The following is a 22,739-nucleotide window of genomic DNA, read 5'->3' on the forward strand; positions in this document are numbered from 1 at the left end:
TCCCTTAAAATTAATAAAAATAAAAATAATACAAATTTGATAGCAACAGTGAAGGCTTACTCCCCACCCCACCCCCCCAGATTACTCAAACACACCACCAGTATTTTAAACTGCATCCAGTAAATAGTTCAAGTAATGTTGTATCACATAGGCAGGTTGCGTTAGGGAACTCCCCTCCTGCACAGACTCACACCAGTGTACTCAGAGCCTGCACTAGTTAATCGCTGCATCATCTAGTCCAACCACTGGAGGAATGATACAGTTTAAAAACAGTCGGCATCATTTCAGAGGTGGAAAAGTTAGAACACCAGCACTTTCCAGCCTGGATAGGAGAACGAACACCCAAAATAAAGAGAACCGCAGGACTGATCGAGTACCCAGTCAAAGACCACTTCCCTGTTGTTGGAGCCAATTGTCACTCTGAGTTTGAAGTTCCCCCCTTCATTATTATTATTGGAAGGGCCTAAATTCACAGCTTCCATGTCAAATGTCACAGCTGATCCTGAAGTAACCGCAGGCAACTGGTTTGTCATCTCTTTTCCGTTCACGAAGACGGCACCTGGAACAGATAAGGCAAGAAACATTTAGCTTTCGCGGACGACAATCAACTAGACATGAAAACCCAGTAACGTCTGGCCTGTGACCTGACTATTCTATCCCCCTTTGCAGCCTCGAAAACAACTTTATAAAGGTTATTAGGCCAGCAAGAGATCAGCATTAGTTAATCGGTCCAAACACATCTTTATTATTTCATTTATGACACTATCTGAAAAAAGTGTCTACAAAATCTAACTTTTCTGTCACCTGGAGGCAATTCTTACTTGCAACAGATGTTCAGGCAGCTGGGTACAGTCATACCTTGGTTCTCAAACGGCTTAGTTGACGAACAAATTGGCTCCCAAAAAGATGGAAGTAAGCATTCCTGTTTTCGAACGCTTTTAGGAAGCCGAACGTCCGACGCGGCTTCCGTTTGAGTGCAGGAAGCTCCTGCAGCCAATCTGAAGCCGCCCCTTGATTTTTGAACGGTTTCGGGAGTCAAACGGACTCCCGGAACGGACTAAGTTCGAGGACCAAGGTTCCACTGTATTTACAAGTCTGTTCTCAAGAGCCCTACTCTTTGTTCCATAATGTGTTGATTTCATATAATTTTTTTTAAAAGTTGTGCAAGTGAATTCTTGGGTAACTCACCGTTGGTGCTCACGCAAACTGCTTTATCTCTCTGCAGGGAATCGGCGCCATTCTGCTGCGCCACACAAACACCTATACTGTCTTTTTTGTCCGGCTGACCAACTGTTTCAATTCTGAGGAGAAAGTTGGATGCATTTTGAGGTTTTAATATAAGTTCTATCAGTTTTTATCAATGACAATGCAACTTTCTTATGGTATCAGCGCACACCCACACCCTGAAAATTACGGTGACAATGTTGACATTTCATTTTTAAAAAAATTATTACTTTATTGAAACTTCCATCATAAAAAAATCAAAATTAACAATATTAATTACATATAGTGACATAACATAACAAAACAATAACATAATGGCATTTCTTCATTACCGTTGACCCTTTCCTCCGTATTTACAAGCTAATATGTTTGTTAATTTATAACCTCCTTTAAGAATCCTCCATAATATACCGTGTTTCTCCTAAAATAAGACACCGTCTTATATTTTTTTCCGCTCAACAAAACACAGTATGGCTTATTTTCAGGGGATGTCTTATTTTAACCGTGTCGCATCGGTATGCTGCATAGCCACGCCTCTCCAGGCTGTTTTAATGGGAGGTACCACGTCACTATGGCTTATTTTTGGGGAACGGCTTATATTTCACAAATGCATAGAAATCCTGCTATGGCTTATTTTATGGCTATGTCTTATTTTAGGAGAAACAGGGTATATTAAGCTTTGCCCACTTTCCTTCTTTTTCTGTAGGTCAAGTAATAAAAGTATGCCAAAATCAAAGAAAAGAAAAAGTCAAAAGAAAAGAACTGAAGCAAAAAGAAGCTCGAGTAGAGCAAAGGAAGAAAAAGAAACAAAAAAGAAAAGACAAAACTAAACATACAACACAAAATAAACACAATTGACTTCCGATTACACTCCTTGCGTCCTTATTTTTACCATTTGTTTATACACGGATCTACGTTATTATGTTGTCTTCTTCGGGTCTTTCTAGATACAGAGGGGCTATTTTTCTTTATATACAAGAATCACGCTAAGTCTACCAGGAGATTTTGATATTATAGTACTGATTTAAATATTCTGGGGGGGGGGGGAAATCCCATTCTTTTTGGACCTTTTGATTAGAGTAGCCTCTAACTCTCCCTGTCAACACTGCTAGCTGTAAGTATTCTGCCAGAAGAACCTGCCAATCTTCCCATTTCATCAATGTGTCATAAGCACCGCTATGTGAAAACACTGCATTATCCTTGTTCAGAGGGTTATTAACGGGGAAGGGCAGACACCATTCTTTTCCCCCATTTCAAAAAAAAATCCCCAGCATTCATGGAAGAATGCTATCTGGCAGACCGATGAGACAAAACACCTGCAGATTGGAACTATGCAAGGAGAGAAGCACATTTACTGCCCTGCTTCTTGCCGGTTAAACAGATCAGTGAAGTTGTAGACATTGATCATAGTGGCAGACATAAAAGAAAACACACCAGTTTATTTTAGAGATGACGCAATTTCCTATAGCCTGCCATGAAAGCAAACTGGATATGGAACATGTGTCGAGCGATAAGTATCGCTTGAAATTTTCAGGAGGAAATTACATTTGTTTTGCTTGCTTGTTTGCTTGCTTTTTTTTTTAAAGGACAGGTTGGGCAATAATGAGTCGCCTGTCAAGACATTTTGAGTACAGCTCAAAATCGTAGCCGTATTGCACTGCGAATACTCCCACCAAGCTTTCCTGCCTCCCAAGAGCCAAAAATGTGCATTGCAAAATGGGGGGGGGGAAGGGGAGGGAAAACCTAAATCTCTTACATCTGGAAGCAATCCAGCTCTCTTTGGAAAAGTAAACCCGAGATTTACAATCAGATCTTGTCAGCCAATGTTGGTTTCTTTTAAATAATATTTTTTAAAAAAAATAAATAAAAATAAATACTATTTTAAACTTCTGCACTTATTTATAGCCATTGGCTCAGATATGCTTCTACATTAAACCAGCCAGCATTGTCTACTATTGCAGGAGCTCTCTAGGATCTAACGCAGGAAGAGAAGAGTTCCCCCCCCCTAATTATCTGTTCCTTTTAACTGGAGATGCTGGGAGCTTCTGCATGTGTGGTATACGTTCTACGACTGACCTATGGTTTCTCCCCAAGCTGTGGGGAGGGGGAGGCAGGGAGCAACTATGGACACAATAGCATTTCATTCAGTTAATTAACTACTCACACATGGAACACTACTGTGTTTGGTGAATGATGGCCCTATAAAATGAGTTGATGTCTAAGGGCTGGCCGGCAATAAATCATACCTTAACTCTTTATTAGCAAAAACACGATCTTCACATTTCACCCTTGCCTGAGCGTCAAGCCAAATGAGCACAGCAGCTCATCCCCAGTAGGCTTTGGCCCATGATTCAGTTGTCGAGACTGAAAGTCCCCACCTCCCCACAGTCATCTAAGTCACCTCCTCTCCAGGGCTTCCCCCAAGCAATCAGAGACTGCGCCTACAATGCTGTTGCTCCACCTGTTTCAGTCCTCTTCTGGTTCTGGGATACCAGCGGGGATCCGCTCCTCCACATGCAGCTGCTGGGTGACCTTGGGCTAGTCACACTTCTTTGAAGTCTCTCAGCCCCACTCACCTCACAGAGTGTTTGTTGTGGGGGAGGAAGGGGAAGGAGAATGTTAGCCGCTTTGAGACTCCTTCGGGTAGTGATAAAGCAGGATATCAAATCCGAACTCCTCTTCTTCATTGGTTTTCACTGGCCTCCCCAGAGCAATTTTTTGCCTTGCTCACTGGATGGAGGCAGGAATCTCGTTATACTGCTGAAGTTCTGAGCCTGTTTTATTCTCGGCTTTAGTAGTAACTGATATTTTATACCTGTGGTGTTTTACGGTTGCTTTATTTTTTAGGATTGTTATTATTTTGAAAACGAAAGAAAAACGACACCCTACCTTTCTCTTGTCGTGGAACTCAAGGCAAAGCTACGACCCCATTCAGGCGCTGAACAGACCTAGACTAAGCTTAGCTCCAGCAAGGCGGTTGCATTATGTGCTTCCAGAGGGTGGGAATGTGAACACTCAGATGGAAACTCAAGAGGGGAGGAGGGGAGCCACACCCAGGTTAGAGACCTGGGTGCAGCAGCCAAGTAGGTCCACTCTTGGGTCCCCACCCACTAGCCGCAGAAGGCAGGAGGATGCAAAGTAGGGCCTCTGCCAATAGCCTACCAGAGCCATATGGAGCTGGTTAGAGCAAGTGGGAAGCCTATTGAACGAGGCTTCCTAAAGCTAAGCACCTGTGTAATCAGAGACTAAGTCTCTTACCCTACTAATAACAACTGGTACCAGGGCGGTTCTACAGGGGCCTTTCCTTGGCCCAAACAGCATCACCCTGAGGACAGGAGCAGTGCCAAGATTTCTATTTTCACTGTCCCAAATTAGAAAGTTTAATTCCGAAAGTCAACGTTGCCCAAGCAGCCTCCTCCCGCTGGGAGTTTCCGCTGAAGTCAGCCATCCGTAGCATAGTCAGATCTATAATTAAGGGGGAGGTGGCAAATATTGGACACAAATGAACCAGCAATTGCAGCTGGAATCTTTGCAATGGCTCCAGCTGAACAAGTGAGCTCCTCTGCCAAGGGAGGAAGTGACTAGATAAGGGACCACTCAGAACAATTTAGGGCACTGTGGGCTTCAAATATCTTTAAGGCTGATGGGGGGGGGATATGGTCCATCTTGGAATCTAATGAAAGAAGAACGTGGAGAAAAGCTGGACTACAGACATGCCACCTCTGCTCTGCCCCCAGTCTGCACCACTATTTAAGAGAAGCAGCAGTGTCAGGGATCTCTCAAGGTCAAGCAACGGGCAGCCCCTTATCCATGCCAACCCTTGGCCAGTGTTCGAAATGAGCCAAGCGCCAGGCGCATTTTGCACCTAGCTAGCGGCCACTTGCGACCAAGTAAAGATGCCTGGGTGCCAGGATGGGGCCTGACATCTCCATCATCTGGAGGTGTGTGCCTGGGGGTCATTGGATCTAGACTGTTTTCACACACTAATACTGCATGCTGTAGAAATCTACCGGTTTTATTTTATCTGCACAAGCGGATTGAATTTCAGGAACCAAAATGCTGTGAACGTTATATTTAATTGTTGTAACTTGTCTTCACTTACCCCACCCCACTGCCCTGCTCACAGTTGTGAAGAGTACAGTGGTACCTCGGATTACGTTACCTTCGGGTAACCTAGTTTCAGGTTGCAAATGCAGCAAACCCGGAAGTGTATACTTCCGGGTTTTGCCACGTGTGTGCACAGAAGCGGCACCTCTGGATACGGACTTTTCAGGGTAAGTATGGACCCCCCCTGGGACGAATTAAGTTCATATCCGGAGGGTCCCCTGTATTTTCACGTTATGAATGATCCATGTCGCCGTTAAGAAAAAAAGAGGCTGGAACAGGCCATTATATATATGCGGACTGTCCCTGGATAAAGTTACTTTTCTTCTTTAAGTTCTCAAAGTTCTTAACCTAGTTCAAGGTTGTCATCTGATCTCGCCAGATGTTTAACTGAGAATCAATCACAGTCAGTCCATCATTTGGCAGGGGGGGGGGAGAGACTTTAGAGCCATCTTGCCCCAAAATGGCAACTAGACATTCCAATTTGGCAACTGCAACCTTGGTTTAAGGAGCCACTTGGTTCCCAGCTTATATATCTTGAGTTTCTAACACTGCCCTTGGTGCTACAGGTTTGCCCCCTTTTGTGCTCAAGGAATGCTGGGCAAAATAAGGCAACGGTTAGGAATGCTGGGTAAAATCGGGCACTGCTTCCACTGAGTCAAAACAACAGATGGCCAGATCTCTCAAAGAAGAAAGGAACACACACACACACACACACAAAATCCTGCTAGGAAAAACATGCCGCCGCACGTTAGCTAAGCAACACGACTTACCGGAATGTCAATGTCTGACCGCAATAGTAGGTTGGAGCCCTGGAGTACAGCACCCCACCCACTTGTGAATCGTTTCGAAGCGCAATGTTTCTTCGGCTGCTCAAGCTGTAGCCTTCAAAGCCAGGCGTCCATTCTAGTGAAGGAGGGCAAACAGTAACTAGGTGCAAGCTGGCTGTGCGATGCAACACAGCCTTCCCAGGATGTTGGGACCCCAGTTTGCCAGCCGGGAAAAGAGGGGCTGCAGCTCTCATGTTTAGAGAACGTTTGTCTGCACTCCAAAATAGGAAAACCGCATTATTTTGAAAAAAAATAATTGGGGGGGGGGATGGGACGGGACGACTCCAGAGAATGCACGCACTTCAGCAGCATTACAAAGACAACGAGTCTCTATTCCTAAACACACCTACATCTGGACCCAAATATGTCCACACACAGAGAGGTCCCGCTGGAATCAATGCCTAAGGGCAGGATCCAATTGAGTCCTGTCGGGGGAATTTCTCTGCAACCCCTCGCATCAATTGGGCATCATGATGGTAATTATATTAATAATGACCTGAAAGACCTACATTGGCTCCCAGTACATTTCCGAGCACAATTCAAAGTGTTGGTGCTGACCTTTAAAGCCCTAAACAGCCTCGGCCCAGTATACCTGAAGGAGCATCTCCACCCCCATCATTCAACCCAGACACTGAGGTCCAGCTCCGAGGGCCTTTTGGCGGTTCCCTCACTGCGAGAAGTGAGGTTACAAGGAACCAGGCAGAGGGCCTTCTCGGTAGTGGCGCCCGCCCTGCGGAACGCCCTCCCATCAGATGTCAAGGAAATAAACAACTACCTGACTTTTAGAAGACACCTGAAGGCAGCCCTGTTTAGGGAAGTTTTAAATGTGTGATGTTTGATCATGTTTTTAATATTCTGTTGGGAACTGCCCAGAGTGGGGCAACCCAGTTAGATGGGCGGGGTACAAATAGTAAATAATAATACAGATAAATGCAAAGAATAATACCGTGGGGCACCAAGGTGGAACGACCAGTCTGAGAAACACTCCATGGGCTCCATTCTTGGCGGCCATCTCCTCGTGCGCAAACCCTGAACTGGTAATCGACATTTGGATCGATATGGAGCACTATGAATTCTGTGTCCGAGCCGACATACGCATCTTCAAAGTGGCTGGCCGTACTCTTGCGATACTGGAGTCTGTAATCTTGTGGCACAAAGTCCTCGTCGACCTGAAACAAGAGCCCGGTTATTGGATTAACACGCTGCCTTTTAATCTTCCTCCAATTCAACTATCTTGCTAGCTCTCAAAAAGTGCAACATTTGTCAAGGTAACATTGCAAAGCAGCAACACGCTATCTTTTGCTGGCTCAGGGTCACACGGGTCAGGAAGTCCTCAAGAAACCTCTCCCAAGGGGAAGGAGGGCAACACAAGCTCTCGTGTCACAGCAGCGAAAGGAGAAACATCTCAGGGTTAATTGCATTATGCAGCAAATAAATAAATAAAAATTTGGGTGCCCGGAAAGTCCAATTGTGTGTTCTGAATAAAACAGTGTGAACAGATAATTATGCAAACCAATGTTCGATTTGCAAAAAGGAATCAGCTTGCAATGTTTTATTTGAACTCACTCTTTGTAATTTTTGTGGAAAGAAAAAGAAACAGGCAAGGGGGCTCAAAGAACCTGTTTAGACAAGCATTCCCCTGAACTTTAAACTATCTGATCCAACTGTTTTAATTGTATTTTGAGCTGGTTTAATTGCTATGCTTCTGAAATGGCTTGTTTTTACTGTACGTCTTAATGGTGGGTGATTTTTTTAATGATTTTTTAGGGCTTTGTTTTATTGTGAAATTAAATTATGTTGTGAAGACCATCTCCCAAAGATTGGATGGTATTGAGCTGCAGCTCAATATTATGCTGGGCGGGGGGACATGCTCACTGAGATCGCTGGGCATTGTACCCCCACTTCAAACACCTGCCATTATCTATCATCTCTTTCTATTGCTAGTCACCATTTTGCTTTTACTAAAGCACGGTTTAATGTCTTCCCTTCAAACGTTCTTTTTCACAGATTTTCTGGGAGCAAAGTGAGCAAAGTTTCAGTCTTATGTGCCTGTGATAACCGCTCGATTGAATCCTTGCACCATATAGTGGTTGTCTGCCCCTTGTATTCTGATGCCCGAAAGACTTTACTACTTCCACTAATTCAAAAATTACCGGGGTATTTGGAAGAGACTTACCTTGCTCTTCTGTTGCAAGATACAGACCCGACTGTAACTTTACATATGGCAAAATTTCTGACCTCAGTCCTGAAACGGAATGGTTTGCTATATACAGTTTGAAATTTTAATTTAACTTTTATCATATTCTACTCAGCTGAGTATTTTTTTAAGCTATTTTATTGTTAGTAATTGTAAACCACTCTGTGATGTTCTGTTTCTGTTTTTGGCTGTTATGTTGAGTTGAATCATGTTGTGGGGTTTTTGTTTTTTTAAAAACAAAACGTAATTTATTTTATACTGCTTAGAAGCTATTTTGGCATGCAAATGGGATATAAGTAAATAAACAATCAACCTGCGCGGTTTCAGAAGGAAAAGGACGGAACAAACGAGAAGTGGCAGTCGAGAACGGCAAGAAATCACAAGGAAGGGAAAAGGAAGCCATGCAGAGCACCAAAGTATCCCTTGAACACTGGAGTTCCATTGGCTGCAGCATAAATCCTGTCGGAGGCAGAAAAGACCAGGAAGCAGCTGATGACATGATGGTGCTATTTTATTACTGCGTTGACTTATCGTTGTGGAGTTGTGTTTTCTTTAATGGGTTGTTGTGGGTGCTTACTATTGCATTGCATTTGTTATGTGTAATGTTCCTAACCTTGACCTAAAGATGCAATGAAATAATAATAATAATAATAATAATAATAATAATAATAATTTAAATCAATCAATATGTGAACATTGTAGCTGCTTGCAATCATTAGCGGGATATCAGTCTTCACTCACTATTGAGGCTGGTTACTTCTTTTTTAAAAAGCAAAAAGTTACCCCAAAACGCACTGTATATCCGTTTAGGCAACCATCTCAAAGTAGGTATTTGTAAGCCACACAATCATGGAGTTAAAAACTGCTACTTGTAATATGAATTCACGAGAAAGTCTTTAATTTGTGGAGAAGCTTCCTGAGTCTATGAAATATGAAGCAATGAAATATACTGTAATTTCAAAAGGGGAATAATTTGGGTCAACGCACAGAGAGAGGAAGGCATGTTTTCTGTACCCTTCTTCTTGTTTTTGCTTATAGATGCTGCAACTTAATTTTTGTTTTGCAAAGAACTTCAAGAAGTCTGCAGAAACTGTCCAAAACATTCCAAGGCAAAGCAAAAAAAGACAGATTTTTGAAAAAAAAAATAATCATAGCCAGCTAAGGCTGAAATCCTATGTGATGGATTGGCTCTAGGGTGGAGGAGTTATTACCTCCCAGCTCAGAAGGAGTTAATCCACCTTCATCTTGACTGACAGTTCATCCTTTGGGGGTGGGGCGGTCCCCGGTTTTAAAGGAGGGTTTAAAAGGAGGGAACAGCCGTTTTGACAGTGGAGAAGAGGGAGGGTGTGTGTGGAGACAGGGAAGAAGAAGGGTGTGGGGCCAGGATAGTGGTGGTTTAGGTTAGGAGTAGTTTAACATGAAACTATAGATCAAAAGATGTTTCTGTATTACCGCAACAAAGATGGCGAATGCATGAATCTTTAAAACAACTATGTTCTCAAGAAAATAAAGTTCAGTTCTTTTTGGTGCCAAGGAGGAATCGTCATTATTGGTCCAGCAGAGTATCAAATCTCAAAGAGGTGTGGACTCAAGAAAGGGCAAAACTTACCTGAGGAAAGGGAGGTGATAGTTTGTGTCCTAGAGTCACACAGAAAAGGGTTAGATGGTGAAAACCTAGAGTGCCACAAAGTTGCCAGAGTGTTGAGGCAAATCGAGACAGTGGGGATCTGAGCTGAGAGAGGCCCTTTACTGTAGGCAAGAGGTTGTTCATTTAAGTAACCCAGAGTAGTGAGGATATCAGGCCACAAAAGCTGGAAAAAGACTCTCATTACTATTAAGCCCTTGAAGTAAGAGGGGTTTGTTTTGAGACGAACCAAGTGGAGGGGGGTTGGTTTAACCCCTGTACCCTTGTGGACACGATTTTAGTAATTGAGAGGTGGGGGTTCGTCGCATCCTACACCCCACTTACCCAGGAGTAAGCCCTCCCTGAGTTCAACAGGACTTACTTCTGAGTATACACGGTTAGGACTGAGGGCAGACTAACTGCAAACTGTCTTGCCTGAGAATCAAAAATCACAAACTGTCTTAAATGAAAGGGATTGAAGCACAAACAAAAAGAAAGAAAGTGCATATTGGAGACTGGTCTTGAAAACACTCTTTTCCACCCACCTTGCACCACTTAACAATGATGCCCCCCGGCTTCTCAATCAGCTCTTCTATCTGTATTGGTGGTCGAGATGCTACTGTTCCATGGTTAAAGATCTGATTTCTCACTACTGTAAGGAGAGAGTCATCCAACTGGGCAGATAAACAAGGCACATCAACCAAGGATGGTACTTCTGGCAAACTAGAAAGAGAGAGAGAGGGAAGGAGAGAGACTATTCAGTACTGTTAGCAATTTGATAAGCAACTGTTTTCAAAGAATCAACAAGTGTTTGGCGCTCTTGATTTGATTACAGAGAAAGGATTTACAAGAGAGTGCACATGTATTTGATTATCTCCCCAACCTCACCCCTCAAGGGCTTCAAGGGAATAATGTCAAAGGAACCTTCCAATGTAAAAAAAAAGCTCTTTACAAAACCCCAAATTTAGCCTACTTGAGTTTCACAGTAATCTCTTCTGAAGCCCAGGCATCTCAAATGATGACCAGACAGTGCTTTGAGTTGTAAGGGTAAATGATGCTAAGCACACCAGTCTTGCTAGTTTCATGTATGAACAGGCCAGGGAAGTCTAAACCAGCAATGCCCAACCTTGCACCTTCTGGGTGTTCTGGACTACAGCTCCCATCAGTCCCAAAACATTTGGAGGGCACCAGGTCAGGAAAGGCTGGCATAGACTATACCTTTTTTTTAAAGAGGTGTTTCTCATTCAGATCAACTGTACTAAACTGGGAAAAGGGAGCACTAAATCAACCCTGACACCCATTATCAGCCAGTCACAGAAGTATCAAACTTCCACCCTCAATTCATGGCTCTTACCCAGGGGTCAGCAAACTTTTTCAGCTGGTCCACTGTCCCTCAGATCTTGTGGGGGCCGGACTATATTTTGGAGAAAAAGAATGAACGAATTCCTATGCCCCACAAATAACCCAGAGATGCATTTTAAATAAAAGGAAACATTCTACTCATGTAAAAACATGCTGATTCCCGGACTGTATACGGGCCGGATTTAGAAGGCGATTGGGCCGGATCCGACCCCTGGGCCTTAGTTTGCCTACCCATGCTCTTACCTATCCAGCTGAATATGCAACGCCTTTTTGGTAAAGCTGCACAGCTTGTCACTCTCCTCCCCTGTTACACCATGGATGACAGTTTCTCCTGGAATAAAAATTAAAAATTAAGAGGTTCCTATTGAGAAAAGTGGCGCTGTGGTGTAAACCACTGAGCCTAGGGGTTGCCAATTGGAAGGTCAGCGGTTCGAATCCCCACGATGGGGTGAGCTCCCGTTGTTCGGTCCCAGCTTCTGCCAACCTAGCAGTTCGAAAGCACATCAAAGTGCAAGTAGATAAATAGGTACTGCTCCAGCGGGAAAGTAAAGGGCATTTCCGTGTGCTGCTCTGGTTTCGCCAGAAGCGGCTTAGTCATGCTGGCCACATGACCTGGAAAAACTGTCTGCGGACAAACGTCAGCTCCCTCGGCCAGTAAAGCGAGATGAGCGCCGCAACCCCAGAGTCGTTCGCGACTGGACTTCACTGTCAGGGGTCCTTTACCTTCTTCTTTTTTTTTTAATTGAGAAAAGGCAAGCCTGACCTGGAGGCAGCAACTGGAAACATGCAACATTCAATTCTGTATCGGAAGGTATTTCTACAACAGATATAATGGCTCCAGAGGCTAGGACCCAATCCTGTGGATTCAAGTTACAAGAAATGAGATTACGACTAAACTTCAGGAGGAACTTTCTAACAGTAAGAGCTGTTTACCAGTGGAACGGACTCCCACGAGAGGTGGTGGACTCTCCTTCCTTGGAGGTTTTTAAGCAGGGGTTGGATGGTAATCTGTCATGTATGATCTAGTTTATTCTTGCATTGCAGGGGGTTGGACTAGGTGGTCCTCAGGATCCATTCCAACTCTATAATTCTATTGTAGAGAGCCCGTCTGGTTTTGGAAAAGAGGGCTCCAGCATCCTTTGAGAGGCCTGGCATCTCCTTCCCAAAGCCAGAGAAACTTCTGCCTGGATTCGGGAAGGAGGTCCGATGCTCGCGCATGACGTCTCCCCACCTCAGAAAAAATCACCCTTGCAAGCTGGTGCCTCTGGCCCCAATTGTTCACCTACAAAAAAATCCACCGCACGCCACTGCCATCATCCCTGCCCATTGGCCTTGCTGGCTGAGTCTGATGGGAGTTGGGGAAGGCTGATCTAGCACAATGAGCCTAGCTGATGTCATGTGTACCATAAATGAAATATAACTATCATGTGTGTGTGGAGGGCGTGTTCCACAGAAACATCCACACGCACTGAAAACATGTGCAAAGGGGGTGTCGCAGCAGCTAGTTCCACCCCCTCACCAATGATGTGTGTGGGTGTACCAATCAGAGACACTGCATGCTTGGCAGTCATGTGGACAGGCTCTAAGTGCATAATATCACACATGCATTGGGTTCCTTCCACCCAAGGGAGGAGCCAATCGAGATTCTACGTCGCTTGGAGGTGTCTTGTATGTGTATACTGGTACCTGAGTAGGACCAGCCGACTGTCACCTAAGATGTGGGAGGCATCACTGGCAGAGGAGTGGGGCAAGAGAGTGTAATCCCTGCATGTGTGCTGTAAATAAGTGAGGTTTATTGGGGGGGGGGGGGAGTCCCCATGCTCAAAAAGAACTGCCATGTTTTAAAGATAGCCTCCTACCTTCCCGGAGGAGTTCATCAGCAGTGCCAACGCCCTGTTCTATTAGCTTCCGGCACTCATCCAACGGTTTGATGCTCTCCTCTTCTATGGCATCCACTTCTTGCAGCAAGGAGACCAACCGCTCATCCAGAAGCTTCCTCAAGGTCCCTTTCAAGTCGTTAAAATGCTGTTCAAGTACATCCCTTGTCAGTGCCGCACTCTCTTTGATCTGGAAGGAGACAAAAGGCATGAGAAGCCGGGCCAAACCCAACTGGGCTCTTGCCATTCAGGATTTGGGGATGAATAGTACAGTTTGTACCTTGGTTTTCTAACAGAATGTGTTCCGGAAGTCCGTTCAACTTTCCAAAATGTTTGAAAACCAAGGCGCGGCTTCCAATTGGCTGCAGGAATTGGAAGCCGCACCGGACGTTTGGCTTCCAAGGCAAAGTTCGCAAACCGGAACACATGCTTCCGGGTTTGCGGCGTTCGGGTTCCAAGTTGTTTGCGAGCTAAGCTGTTGAAAAACCAAGGTATGACTGTAGTAACACTACAGTGTGCAGGAGAGCTCTCAAAATAATGTAGCACAACAGAGAAAAATTACAGGAATACAATTATCATCATCATCATCAATTTAATTATTTATTCCTGTCAGAAAACGAGAAGGAACAGCCCAATCTGTATTCCTAAATCTAAGAAACAAGGTCTCCAAAGTAAAAACTACTCCCCTCTCTAAGTTACGGTTAGCTCCAAGGGGAGGGGGGAAGAGACATATCCCCCCCCCAGGCAGTTTAACAGCTGGTTTGGGGAGCAGGACTGTAAACACCTTTGTAAGCACTTTGTAAGCATCTTGACATTTTGTGCTGATCCCTACAAACTATTTTAACAATACGATTTAGACTGGAGAAATGGCACAGGAGGATACAGCATCTCCCCCTCTCGTCGCTGCATCGAAGTTGGTGCTCCTTGCATCCGATTTAAAGTTTAAAAAAGAAAACAGGAGAGCTGATTATAGGTCTTCCTGTACCACATCTGGGGGCACGGGTGGTGCTGTGGGTTAAACCACAGAGCCTAGGCTTGCTGATCAGAAGGTTGGTGGTTCGAATCCCCGCGACGGGGTGAGCTCCCGTTGCTCAGTCCCTGCTCCTGCCCACCTAGGAGTTCGAAAGCACATCAAAGTGCAAGTAGATAAATAGGTACCACTCCAGTGGGAAGGTAAACAGCATTTCCATGTGCTGCTCTGGTTCGCCAGAAGCGGCTTAGTCATGCTGGCCACATGACCTGGAAAAACTGTCTGAGGACAAACGTCAGTTCCCTCGGCCAGTAACGCGAGATGAGTGCTGCAACCCCAGAGCCAGACATGACTGGACCTAATGGTCAGGGGTCCCTTTACCTTTATACTACATCTGGCTTAGCCTGTCGATGTCACTGGCATAGCTCATCAAAAGGATCTGCATTGTGATGCAGAATCACCACGACAGAATTAGGCGGCCTTCCCCCCAGAATTCCACACACCCTTGATTAACAAAACAGAACAAAGCATCTTGCTTACATTAAGGAGAAAAGCACAAAGCAGCGTGGGCAGTTTCTGCCCTGAAAACCAGGCATAAAAGGCATTCTCATCCATTCCAGAAAGGTCCACTGCTGCCACCCTCATTTAATCAACAGCTTCATGCAATCAGCAACGCAATGATGCAAGGAGAGAGTAGCCAGTGGTGCGAATTTAAAAATGGCACTAATTGTACGGCAACGTGCCTAATTTATGCCAAGCAGAGCAGCTGAATTTCAGAACAGACACTCTGATGGCAATCACCACCGCAAGATGCCAAAATGATTTAGCAATAACCATTTCGCACGATAAAGAATAGAGCTCGTTTGTAAATTTAATCTGGCTTGGAAAGAGAATTAAGCCACTCAGTAGGAGAGAAATCAATCCTGGTCCAGATGGAAAAGTTGTTTAAGAAGTTCCTCTCAATCGGAGAGGCTGCAGAGATGTTAGCCAGATGTAACTTCTTGATCTTCAGAAAAACACAGGATGCTCTACCGTTATGTAAAGCTCAACTTCCTCTTTAAGCCACATTCAAAGGACTTTGAAGTCCCTTTGCAGTTAAGACTTCACTTGCTCTTTCAGTGCTTCAGAAAAAAGGAAGTATATGGCTATATACATAAAACAGAAGTGGCAGGAAAAGGAGAAGGGAAGCACTATTTTCTCCCCCAGATCTTTTAAGCCAGAAGATCCTCCACCATGCTGTGCAAGGACACAGGGCCAAGGTGGCTGCATGAGTAAATCTCAATTTATCAGCTGGTACAGTATATTATTTATCCAGCACAATAAATAAAGCATTCATATTAGGGGGACAAACTGCACTGATGCTGCAAGTCAGGACAGCACAACTGCAGTAGTGTAAGGCCTTTAAAAAACTAATTGCATATATTATCCTTCACTGAAACAGCTTCTAGGGCTGTTTTGTTGTTGTTCAGTCATTCAGTCGTGTCCGACTCTTCGTGACCCCATGGACCAGAGCACGCCAGGCACGCCTATCTTTCACTGCCTCCCGCAGTTTGGCCAAACTCATGCTAGTCGCTTCGAGAACACTGTCCAACCATCTCATCCTCTGTCGTCCCCTAGGGCTGTTTACAAAAGGTTAAAAATAACGAAAGCTACATTCACATTGGAATAAAAAAAATACACTATTTATTAAAAAGTTAGCAAACGAAACAGTTCAAACAGCATATAAAATGCCTGGGCAAGAATAAAAAAAGTATTTACTTTAGGTCAGGAATGGGGAATCTGGGATCCTGCAGATGTTGTTGGAGTCCAACTCTCATAAGCATGCTGTAAGAGTTCTAGGTTTCTTCCATCAAGCAGGCAGTCACACAAGATGGTCTATAATAAAGCCCCCTCCATTCCTATGATTATATGAGCAGGGAACCTTTTTGCACTGGTGCAATAATTTGGTCAGAAAATGCAAGTATCTTATTCAGAAACGTTAATGCCAAGGCCAATCAGAGAACAGGATTTTTGATTAAGAACAGGATGCCATCCAAGATGCCAGCTTGCCCCAGTGTAAAAACACTGCCTGCAGGCAGCTACATTCGATTAGAAAAGGCTTCTAAAAAGCCACTTGTTTGGACATCTGGGGCAAGCAAGAATTGTCTCTAGGCTACAGTTGGTTCTGTTTTCTCTCCTTTGGGCCACAAATGATGAATGAAAGCCCAAGTGGACAGGTGTTCTATCTAATATTGTGGACCAATGAGTTATGTGGACTTGCTTGCAAGCTTGGGTAAATATGCTGCAAATTCATGTGTTAACTAGGATTCCTGGAGCATGTTAGTCACAGCCTGTGCTAAGGAAGATTAGGCCAAGAACAAGAATGCTCCAAAAAGCACAAGGTTACTCACAGTGCCCAATCAGAATTCAATGGAGCTGGCGCCCAGGCAGGTGGGTAGAAGAGTGCAGCCTCAGCTAGCTCCATGGCTGATCTTAAATCTCTCCAGTCCAAGTTCAACATTATAACCATTGCACCACACTGGCCCTTGACATTCTCCAGCTTCAAATCAAGGCCTTAAAGTCAACATATGGCTATCTTGCTGCCTGAACAGCATCAACAATGGAAGTTACTACGCTGATACACCTACAGTTGTTTGGATTAGAGAGATTAGATACACAAATACAAGGCCAAATAGCATCTGGATTCTGCAAGAAACATTTATCTGGCACTAACAGAAGAGGTTGGCAGCAACAGGCACCAAGAGTCTGAGAAGTTTTAGAGATAAGCAGTTGTAGTTAAATATTGCCTTTTCTGAGGTAAAGAGAGTGCCATGAGAATATTGCCTAAATGAAAGTAGTTATTGGCCGTTGCTGAAGGCGCAGAACTAACAGGCCAACAAGACAGCAAGAGACAACAGTCCAAGAAGTTTTGCTTTCATTTAGAATAGAATAGAATAGAATAGAGTAAATCTTTATTGTCACTGTCCCCTTGCGGGAAACAACGAAATTCCTCGGTTGCTATATCAATTCAAAATTGCTATTTGCCAATCAAATTCTGGAAGATTTCACTTCTGAAATCAATTACAGTTTAGCGTGTCGCCTGAATCCTAAACTGTGGTTATTGTTTAAACAAGGGCGCTTCATAACACCCACCACCTACCGGTAGCATGTCCAAGCTTTCCTTTTACATAAAGGAATCAGTTTTACTCAATCTGCCCTGACTACCCAACTGTGGGAACTTGAAAGATGTGCACATACATGCTCAGAAAATTATGGCTTTGGAGCCAAAGCTTTAAAGAAAAATTACAGTGATGCATAATGGTAAAAACATTCCACTGCATCCCAAATGTCCAGGCTTGTGTAAGAGAGAGCAGAGCCACCAAGTTGGGTAAGCCCATGAAAGCATTTCAGCCACTATGCTAAAGTTCATTGCTACATAGAAAAATAATTGAGAATGAGAGGAGCATAATTTCAGAGCCATCAATCACTCAGTCTTAGCCTTCCTCTGCCCTTGAGCCCCAATAACCCAAATATCAACATGTGCCCTGATAACAACTCAAAGAAATCAAAGGAAGTATTCTCAATACTGAGCTTAAATATGTACACCCAGCACCAGGTTAAATAGAAGGCAAGACCAATAAACCAAATGTTAGAATGAAGTATGCGCAGTACAGATTTCTCTCTCTCTCTTGCCTAAATGCTCACACCACCAACGCATGCTTTCAAGGAGTTTCAGAAGGTGCTTACAGTGTGGCAAGCAAGACGGGCTGTTGTACAACCCTGTACGTAACAGTGGGCACTTTTCCAGATCGTACCTTGATGATGACACTGTTACATTGTTCTAGAAGTTTTCTAAGGCTGAAATTCAACACCAACTTCCTTGGAAGAAAATCCCACTCAAACTAACCCTTTGTATCCGGCTGCAGGTCTTGTGTGCATGCAAGAGCAGCCTAGCTGGAACAGACCACCAAAGATCTACCAACCAAGGAATCCAAGGAAGCTTGCCAGCCTGCTTCCTCATAGCAATTGGTCTTGAGTATCACAGTGCCTCCAAACGGGTTGGTTTCATTGGGGGATCATGCATAAAAGACACTGATAAACCAGTCCAAACAAGTCATTGGCCATTCCAGCCACAAGCCAGTAGCAGTGAACCCAATAAGCTAATTATGCTCTATGAATATATATTTTTTCGAAATCAAAAACCCCTTCCTCACTGGGAAGGAGCTCCAATCCCTTATTTAACCACACTTACAACAAGGCAGCACATTCTGGATAGGTCAAGCAGGCTTTTGAAAAAGAAACGAGTGGCGTAGGAAATGGCAATATTAAAAAACCAGCTGATTTCTGTTACTGATCATAACGGGGGCATTCTTGAACAAAGGGATTTCAATGGGAGTTGCAATGTAAAGCAGCTGGATTACAATTTATTAAGAGTTTCTTTTGGGTCTGTACAAAAACAACCATTTCCTGTCTCTGCAGATATTAATTAACCCAGTATTGCTAAGTTGATTGTGTTTCACCTGTCACTTCTGCTATGAAGAGAAGGGTCACTGTGCTTATTTTTGCACACCTTAAAGCTTTTATTGAATTGTCCACTATCTGATTTTTTTTTTACTTAATTCCCCACTAATCTCACCAATTACAATCCTCCTGCAAGTGGGGATAATATTTCATGCATCTGATGAAGTGGACCCTATTCAATTATAAGTTTGTTACTTCTTGCTGCAACACAAATTGAAACGGCTACCTCTATGACCATTACTACAGTGAGCTGCACATTCAGTGAAATTGTTTTTATAATTTAGGTTTGTATTTTATACAATTTCAGAGTTATTTAATTAACCTGGTTCTGAACAGGCAAAAACATCTTCAAACATTTGGAAGAGGTCAGCAAGCAGATCTAAGATCTACTTAATTCCTGTCTATTGAAGACACACAGGAGCTGTCTGAGCTCATTAAAAATTAGCTCCTTTAGGGGTCATGCTTACAGTCCTTGATCATAATCAAAACAAGCAAGAGCTTCTTTTCAAAATACAAAAATCAATGTGCAGCCAACTACATAGATATCCATGGGTGGAAGCCTCAATGGAGCCCCTCTGGAGGCTTCACCAGGGGCAAGAAACTCAGCTACCCCACCCCCATAGCTATCGCTCTTAGATGCCAAACTGGATCTTTGACCCAGGCGAAATGTCTAGTTTCGCCCTTGCCTATTGCACAAGAACATACTGATGACACCTATTATTATTATTACCGGTATTATTGGTGGGGCTTTTGAACAGGAACTCGGGGCACCTGAGTTCCCTTACCTTTAAAAAATAATAATCAAATAATAATTATTTTTATCTGCGGGGGCTGGAACAGACATACACCCTATCCCTGAGGCCAAAATCCACCTATACCTGTAATCAATAAAGTTGTGGCCATTTCTGATTCATATCATTGTCCGATCAAGTTCCTTAATCACCTACATATTAATATTTTGCCACCGCCTGCAGGGTGTCTATGCGGGGGGGGGGGGGACTAGGCTCATAACTAACTAACTTTCATGGTGAGTTCCCCCATCTTTTCCCCAGGAAAAAAAGCACTGATTATCATCATCATCTTCATTATCATCATAATTTATTAAATTTGTATACCATCCTTCACCCAAAGGTGGTTCGTGGCATGAAAAAATCAAAACGAGAACACCACAACATAACAACCTGACCCCACCCACTTACCATTCCCCCCAACCCCTTCCAACCCTCTTTTCTTCCCACCAAAATAGAAATAAAAATACTCTGTTCTATCCTGTTTCCCCTTTGTTTAAACCAGTTGATGAACCAAGAACTTATCCACACTGACCACTAATAATGAACCATACGTTGAAGATATTTATTATGCTATTTTTGTGACATACAAATGACATGAGAAAACTTGGCATACTTATCTGTATAACATTTTTCTTGTTTTATAAAACCCAATAAAAAGTTATTCAAAAAACGAAAAGACGAGAAGAAATTCAAGCAAGATTGGATAAAATTTATAGATTATGACAAAGAACACTGTAAATATGTTAAAACATGAGCAGGATTGGTGTAGCATTTATGAAGTAATCTGATATCTTAGTTTTAAAAAATAAGACTTAAAAAATGAATTGGAAAAGTAATTATATGCAAGGGGAAGAAATGTAAAAAAAAGTTGGAAACCGGGAGGGCGGGGGAAGTCATACAAGATGAATTTGGTGTCAAGATGAATGGAAAACGTTGGTATCTGAAGAAGTGTGCATGCACACAAAAAGCTCATACCAAGAACAAACTTAGTTGGTCTCTAAGGTGCTACTGAAAGGATTTTTTTATTTTATATTTTGTTTTGGCTATGGCAGACCAACACGGCTACCTACCTGTAATAATAATAAAGTTATTCAAAGAAAGAAAAGAAACGAGGACAACAAAAGACACAATTAAAAAAGAAAAAACCCAGAACAAACTAATAAGCCCCGCCTAGCAAACACGTTTAAAAGGATGTTCAAAAACGCCAAAGAAATAGCTAGAGAGAGAGAGAGACAGATAAAAACGTTTCCTCTTGGCGTCCCCGGGAGGAGCAGCAGCCGTGGCTGCAGAGAAGGCGCAAAAAGCCCTGTCAGGAGTAGAGAAGGGGCAATACCGACACAACACCGAATTGCCCCGACCCTCGGCGGAGGTATCTCAGCTTCAGGCTGAGAGGGGCTCCGCGGCGCTTTGCAAAACCTCCCGGTCCCCTTCAGCTACTCCACCCGCAGCCCCGCGCACCCACCCCGGTTACCTGCTGCCGTGCCAGCTGCAGCCCCTTCAAGCGCTGCTGCAGCTCGCGGCGGTAGGTGCGCGCCGCCTCGACGCTCTCGCGAGCCTCCAGCAACAACGCCTCCGTCTCCATTCCGTCCCCGTCGGCGGGGAGACAGCGAGAGAGGTGCTCGCAGGCCGCGGGCGGACCTACTGCTGGCAGCGGCCTCACACCCGGAAGCGACCCGCATCCGGGCACCCAGCGCCGTCGGCAGGCGCAGGAAAAGGGCGGGGTCTGGGGGGATTCTCCCCGCCCCGCTTCCCCGTCTCCTCTTCCTGGACTCGTGCCAATTGGCGGTATTTTTGGCTCGCTTTCTCTCCCAGAGGCATCGCAGGGCGGGGACGGAGAGGAAGTTTAGACAATGGGTAAACAAGGCGGGAGTTCTTGGTTGTTGTTGTTGTTTGCTATAAGAATGTTTAGTGATGCATGCATGTGCCGGATTTAAGTATAAGCTAAACAAGCTATAGCTTAGGGCCCCACTCGCCTGGGGGCCCCGAAAAAAATTGAAAGGGAAAAAAATTGGATGTACATTTCCAAAATATAAGATAAAAAAACAAATAATATAACACCTACATACAGCAACAGTGTTTTGTTTTGTGTTGTGTAAGCGCCCATGGTGTAATTAGGACCATAAATTACCATATATTATTATTATTTTATCTGGCTAGATCCCCTATATGTTGAATAGCATATATTCAACACAAAAAACAGTGACAATTTGTTGTTGACAAAGGACAGCTGGACATATAAAGTGTTAAACCACAGAGCCTAGGGCTTGCCGATCAGTAGGCCAGAGGTTTGAATCCCCGTGATGGGGTGAGCTCCGGTTACTCGGTCCCTGCTCCTGCCAACCTGGCAGTTTGAAAGCACATCAAAGTGCAAGTAGATAAATAGGTACCACTCTGGCGGGAAGGTAAATGGCGTTTCCGTGCGCTGCTCTGGTTCGCCATAAGCGGCTTAGTCATGCTGGCCACATGACCCAGAAGCTGTACGCCAGCTCCCTCAGCCAGTAAAGCGAGATGAGCGCCGCAACCCTAGAGTCGTCCATGACTGGACCTAATGGTCAGGGGTCCCTTTAGCTTTACTTTCAGTAGCTTAGGGCCTCACCAAACCTAAATCCAGCCCTAAACATATTTTTTAAGCATCATGACTTATCTGGATTTACAGTTTTTGATGGGAAATTATTCAAAACAATACGGCACTTAAAAAAATGAAAGCTGACAAATTTTGTATGAAGTGTGCGCAGCAAAGATTTCCTGTTTGTATTTACACCTTCCAGAACCTTAGTTTTTCAAAGTAGCTTAACTGACTGTTTTGGAGAAGTTTGTCGTAGTTTTAACTCTAAGCAGCCCTTTTGTCGGCGCTGTGAATAGTTTAGCAAAACTGAGGGGCAAAGCAAAGGAAGACAAAAAACTTCCTGACTGGTCTTGTTTTGTTACTATGATCCGTGTTTTTGTATGAGTGTTTATACTATAAACTGCCCTGTGATCTTCAAATGACAGGCAACATATAAATTTAAAAAATACTAGTAATAACTAAAATGCAGTATTGAAGTAGGACTAAAACAGCAACTATTTTTCTTTACGAAAATGCAACCTCTTATATGAAAAATAACAATAATTTTAAAAGATTCTAAATGAAATTATAGAGGTGAATACAACACAAGTAACAGAAAAATATCAAATTATTTTACAGATTTGTTTAAGAGCACAACATGCCCCGAAATAAAAATGACTTTTGCATTCTGGATTCAGTCTGAAACGGTTACTTT

The 22,739-nt window shown here is 43.7% G+C and overlaps 1 protein-coding gene across 1 annotated transcript; it reads right to left on the reverse strand.

Moving 5' to 3' along the window:
- Nucleotides 1-116: 116 nt before the first annotated feature.
- CRLF3 (cytokine receptor like factor 3) lies at nt 117-21,144 on the reverse strand. The gene is made up of 8 exons (XM_033138750.1): nt 20,951-21,144; nt 13,201-13,408; nt 11,585-11,672; nt 10,525-10,702; nt 7,105-7,327; nt 6,102-6,234; nt 1,189-1,301; nt 117-559 (listed from the first exon to the last, which is right to left on the reverse strand). The coding sequence occupies exons 1-8, from the start codon at nt 21,059-21,061 to the stop codon at nt 300-302; spliced, it is 1,314 nt and encodes a 437-aa protein (XP_032994641.1). The 5' UTR covers nt 21,062-21,144; the 3' UTR covers nt 117-299.
- Nucleotides 21,145-22,739: the final 1,595 nt, after the last annotated feature.

Source organism: Lacerta agilis, chromosome 2, assembly GCF_009819535.1.
Source record: "Lacerta agilis isolate rLacAgi1 chromosome 2, rLacAgi1.pri, whole genome shotgun sequence".
Taxonomy (NCBI): Eukaryota; Metazoa; Chordata; class Lepidosauria; order Squamata; family Lacertidae; genus Lacerta; species Lacerta agilis.

Bases quoted from the DNA above. Each gene is read 5' to 3' on its own strand.
- CRLF3 (XM_033138750.1), bottom strand. From the start codon at position 21,061: ATGGAGACGGAGGCGTTGTTGCTGGAGGCTCGCGAGAGCGTCGAGGCG. The intron at 11,673-13,200 runs GTAGGAGGCTAT...TTTTTATTCCAG, and splicing joins TGATGAACTCCTCCGGGAAG to GAGAAACTGTCATCCATGGT. The intron at 7,328-10,524 runs GTGGGTGGAAAA...CTCTTGTTTCAG, and splicing joins TCATTGTTAAGTGGTGCAAG to GTCGACGAGGACTTTGTGCC.